Raw genomic sequence first — 5,379 nt, 5'->3', positions numbered from 1 at the left:
TCCGAAAGTGGTTATAGAGTGAAGGAAACAAGAATATATTAAAGAACCTTGGAATTGAATATCTTTATCCAATGAGTAAAACTTGTTCAAGCCAGTGAACACCTTCACCATCAATCAGTAGGTCGAGGGTTCGAATCACATTGAAAGACAAGTAATAACACCATTGATTCTAATGATTTGAAGATTTAAGTCACACTGATTGATAAATCAGAACACTATTGATCTTCGAGAGGATTCGACTTACACTAAACACTAAGTGAAACTGAATTTCAATTCTCGTATCTCTCTTTTATACCATTATCTAATAACAAAAGAAAGAAAACCAAGAAAATGCAAGGAGTAGGATAGTGAACTCACTAGCAAATTTACACATCAAGAATCATGATAGGAGAATTTTTTTTAATCAAACTCTAAATGATTATAATAATGATGAAGGAAAGAGACAATCCAACCAAACATACTATTACTGAACCAAACCAAAAAAAAAAAAAACTAAAAATAGCTCAGAACAATACTCTTTTCTTCTTTTCCCTTTTCAACAACAACAAAAAGTCAATTTTTTTGATCTTCATCTCCCTCACTCACTTTCCTAAATCAAACCTCTTCTCAATTTTGTACAAAAACTTCTAAAAATCAGTCCTTTTTTCTAAAAAATTGTATCTTTTTATCAATTGGAAACTCACAGCACAACTCTTTGGTATTTGTTTCCATTGTTAGAATCGTTAGAATCATCAAAAAGAACACCACTACCTCTTTTCTTGTTTAGTCTCCCACAGTTGTTAAAACCATTAAAAATTGGATCTTGACATGGAATAACCACAGGAGGTGGTGGGATTTCATAGGTGTCCATTGGGGGTGGGGGGTGGCGCCATTGAGGTAAAGGGCCAGCAAGAAGAAGTGTTTGTAGAAGTGGTCCTGCTTTCATTACAGCTTGCAAGAATTTCCCATTTTCAGGTAATGGTTTGTCTATAAGAATAGGCAAATCTTGTTGTTTCTCTTGTGGGGAAGACACAATGCTTTCATCACAATCTGAAGATGAAAAGGACCTGTTTATAATTGGTTCATCTTCAATGCTTGAAACACCAGATAATGGACCTGTTTGTTGTTGAAACTGTTGATGCACCAGAAGTTGCTGTTGTTGTTGTTGGTGGTGGAGTAGGAGTTTTTCAAAGATTAATTTTTGGCATTTCTCTTGAGCTTCATTTTTTTCATTGATGGTTCTGTTTAACAGATCTTTCAGCTGGAGTATCTCATCTTCTCTAATTTTTAGCTCTTCTTGAGCTTTCAATCTTGTGTTCTCCAGCTCCATTGTTGTCAGCAACAGTGTCTGACTCAGCTCATCCATGCCCTGAAAATTATTCAAAGAAAACAAAACCCCATCAACATTTTGCTCCCAAATGCAAGAAAAGAGAACCCCATCAACATTTTTTCCTAAAATTCCAAGAAAAGAAAGCCCCTTTAAGATTTTAATCTAAAATTTCAATAAAAGAAAACCCCATCAAGATTTTGCTCCCGAATTCCAAGAAAAATGGTTTTACATTATCCCCAAAAAATGAAAAGATTATTGAAAATGCATAAAAATGTAGAGTAGTGAGAAACTATGCTGACCTTGCCTTGGCAAAAGTAAGTCCAATTAAGAAGAGTAGTTCTTTGGTTATCCATAAACTTAGTTAAATTTATGGAGAACTTTGTGTTTTTTTGTCTACAGAAGGAAGAAAGATTTAATATTTTTTTAAGACAAAGTAGTGTGATGAGAGAAAGGAGAAAAGGGAAAGTAGTATTGTTACTTTGTTTTGATTGCTGTGATTTGCTCCCATATAAGGACTACTTTTTGACACTGTGTTGCTCTTTTTCTCACTTATCTTTGTATAATTACCAATAAGGGACAATAAGTTTTAAAAAAAGAACACTTTGGGTAAAGTTCCATAAGTAAGGTTCGATACGAAGATAGAATAAAGGGCAGCCCGGTGCACTAAGGCTCCCGCTATGCGCAGGGTCCGAGGAAGGGCTTGACCACAAGATAGAATGTACGTAGAAATTTATGGAATAGCGAAACTTATTTTCGATAAATTTTCGAGACAACAATGCATTACCAAAACAATCAAGAAAGCTCACAAATTATTTCTACAAAATTTGACTTGGTAAATAATTTCACTTGTGAAATTTCATTCGATATGTTGTTGTTGTTGACAACTTGGTTAATAAGATGATTTATGCACTTGATAGAGTAATTTGTAACCATCTTTTCTGTTGAAATTTACTTTAGTAATTGAAGTACTTTTTAGTATAATAAGTTGTTTAGGTTTAAGATTAGGGAAATTTTAAGTTTAGATAGTGATCATCCAATTCGCTCCAACAATAAATATAGTTATGTATGATGAGACAAGATTATAGTTGATCTCGGTTTATATACATACAAATTATTGAATTCTCTCGACATAATAAAATTCTTTAGTCTAATGGTTGAGGTATTTGAAAAATTGTTTTAGCATGTTCGAATTCAACTATTGCACATTCTTGCCTCTCTCGAACCCCTTAAAGTAAAATTCTCGACTCTGCCATTAAATTAATCAACTGAGATTCAAAATAAATCTAAATACATCTCAATAGAGGTGAAAAAAGAGAAGTGATGGTAAATGTTGATACCCCTTAATAAAAAATTTAATTTTATCACTGCATATGATAATAAGTGGTAACTTATTAAATAAGTATTAACAAATTAGTCGAGACACATGAAGTGTGTCAATGAGAAAAAAGGGAAAAGATAGGTGTAAGACTCTAGAGTAGAAACTAACACAACTACCTAAGAGTTTTTTATTATTATTTTTTATTCGATGTTCAGAATTTATGAAGCTTCGACTAAAATTCGAATTGCACATTACAAGATCCATTTAAAATTAACGCTTTCAATAATAGAGTTTTTTTCATATCTAAATTTTAAACTCAAATTTAAAACCTCTAATTAAAGATCAAATAGTCCCACCACTGCTCTAGGATTTGTCACAACTACCTAAGTTGTCCACAATATAATGCTTGAATTCCAAAAAGAAAGAAGGTATAGATAGGGTTAAAAGACAAAATGCAGAAAAGGCCAAGTCGGCTGATGGCTTATCTCAGACTTTACAAATCAGCGCCAAATGCGGGAGTATAAGACAACTCCTTCCTCACTGTCTAATGATGTTACATCTACGGTATACGTGACTTCTTCGTATTTTAAAATATACCAATAATACTTTAATTTAAATATAATTTATGAATTTAAAAATCTACCGAATCATTCATTTTATAATCTTTTATATTATAAATCTTCATGTTCTGTCATCTGGCTTATGTTATTCATGTAGCATTCAGAGATCGAATGACTTTATGAAATTATGTTTGATACTTTCACATATGATAAATAATGTAAGTGACATTTCTATTTTTCTCTCGAAGAATCATTAGAATTTCCACGACTTAATATTCAATTCACCTCTAATCATTAAATGAAATGCTCCTCTCTTTGAAAGACGAGGTGCTTCAGATTCTGACAGTACTTAAAACAATTTTATCTTCTTCATATTATTACTCAAAGTACAACAGATTATATATTACCTTAACTGATATATATATATGTGTGTGTGTGTGACCACTAACGACTAGAACTTTTAGATAGATGAATACATGTGCGCTATAGAATTGCACAATCTAAATATGTTATGTAGTTCGTTAGTTCAAGTAATTTTTCCTTACACAAATAATTTGGCCCTTCTCGATTATGTTACTTTTGTCAATCAAGAAGGCATATATTGAATTATTTGTGTAATGATAGAAGCATAAATAGTCTCTCTCTTTTTTTAATTAAAGATATATTTGCTTTAAATCATATAATATATAAATATATTAAGACTTTTTTTTTCATATTTCACTAATCTCGATGAGTTATATTATTGGCTATAAAATGGCACATGCATTCGAAAGAAAAATGATTATATAGGTATGGTAAAAGTAATCTCGAGGTTTAACCGCTAATCATTAGTCCCACTTGTTTGTAATTATTATTATTATTATTATTATTATTATTATTATTATTATTATTATTATTATTATTATTATTATTATTATATAAAGAATATTTTAATGAGTATCTTGGATTATCTCGAGCAAAATGTACAATATTATTTTATCTTGGATTTATAATTGGGTTGAAAAGTACTGCTTACCTAGAGGTTGGAACATAGTTTAATGAGTTTAACTGAACAATTTTTCCTCCACAGAATTATATATAGATTATGTAAAATAATAATAATAATAATATATAGATAGATAGATAGTTACTAAAGTTCAATGAAATTAACAATAAGAACGTTAAAGGTTTTAAGCGACCTAGTTTTAATTGACACGTAATTTAAAAAAGAAAAAAAAAGATTCTGAGATCTTGATATTTTAAATTTTGTGTTATTTTAAAATTTTTGAAATTTATAATTTTAAATATTTTATAAGATTTATGTAGTTATAAAAGTTTCTTTTTGAGGATAAATATAAATTAATTATTTTCAAATTTAAAAATTATGAAATAATGATAAAAACCGTAATGATCGAACCCATCAAGTTGTTCCTTACCACGTACAAGTAGAATCCTAAAGAAAAAAAGCAAAGACATGAGCAATATTGTGTAGACTAGTAAGTCATTGGAGAAAAAAAACTAATTTTCTTTATATCTGAAATTATTGTATTTGAGTCGAGGATCTTTCGGAAATAGTCTATTTACCTCCATGAGATAATAATACATACAATTTATCCTCATCAAACTCCACTTATAAAATTTTACTGAATATATTATTGTCATAAAATTTAAATAATATAATTACGTGTAGATAGTCTTCTTAAGAATGTACTATGTATGTAAAAAAAGATTATCATGCATTATCATGTTAATTAAGTATTAAATTAAGATTCATAATTAAATACACTTATAATATATTTATTGGAATTAGGTAAAGGGATCTTTTACTTTTGCTTTGAAATTCGAGACAGCCTTTTATTCCCTTTTGATATTTTAATTGTATGGTCGTATTAATATGTTGGACTTTATCTTATTTGGAATTTAGTATGTATATATAAGCAACTAAAATTGTGGAGCGGAAATATTAAAATTAGAGGGCCAAATTGTTGTGGATTTACTTGGGACTGAAATGGCGCATGAATTCGAATTTAGTTGAATTTAATGTGAATTTTAATATTAGGTGGAAATCAAAAAGTAGAGATAAATTTTATAAATAGTATTATTTGTATTTGAATTTGTAAAAATAGCAAATTTTTTTCTTAATTATAAATTAAATGTATTTGATTTCAAAACATAGTGGAATGCATTATATCCATGGATATAACAGTAGTGAA

At 29.3% G+C, this 5,379-nt stretch overlaps 1 protein-coding gene across 2 annotated transcripts; it reads right to left on the bottom strand.

The window, feature by feature from the left end:
- Positions 1-441: 441 nt before the first annotated feature.
- On the bottom strand, positions 442-1,825 carry LOC129902826 (uncharacterized). Of its 2 annotated transcripts, none has more exons than XM_055978245.1 (2): positions 1,609-1,825; positions 442-1,348 (listed from the first exon to the last, which is right to left on the bottom strand). In XM_055978245.1, exons 1-2 carry the CDS (start codon positions 1,660-1,662, stop codon positions 680-682), a joined length of 723 nt encoding a protein of 240 aa, XP_055834220.1. In that variant the 5' UTR covers positions 1,663-1,825; the 3' UTR covers positions 442-679. The 2 variants fall into 2 exon arrangements, with proteins under 2 accessions (XP_055834220.1, XP_055834221.1); XM_055978246.1 differs by having other exon boundaries at positions 1,614-1,824.
- Between the last annotated feature and the right edge of the window lie 3,554 nt (positions 1,826-5,379).

This window comes from Solanum dulcamara, chromosome 9 (genome assembly GCF_947179165.1).
Source record: "Solanum dulcamara chromosome 9, daSolDulc1.2, whole genome shotgun sequence".
NCBI lineage: Eukaryota > Viridiplantae > Streptophyta > Magnoliopsida > Solanales > Solanaceae > Solanum > Solanum dulcamara.
The sequence above is the reverse complement of the archived record's forward strand: the minus strand, read 5'-3'. Positions and strand labels throughout refer to the sequence as shown.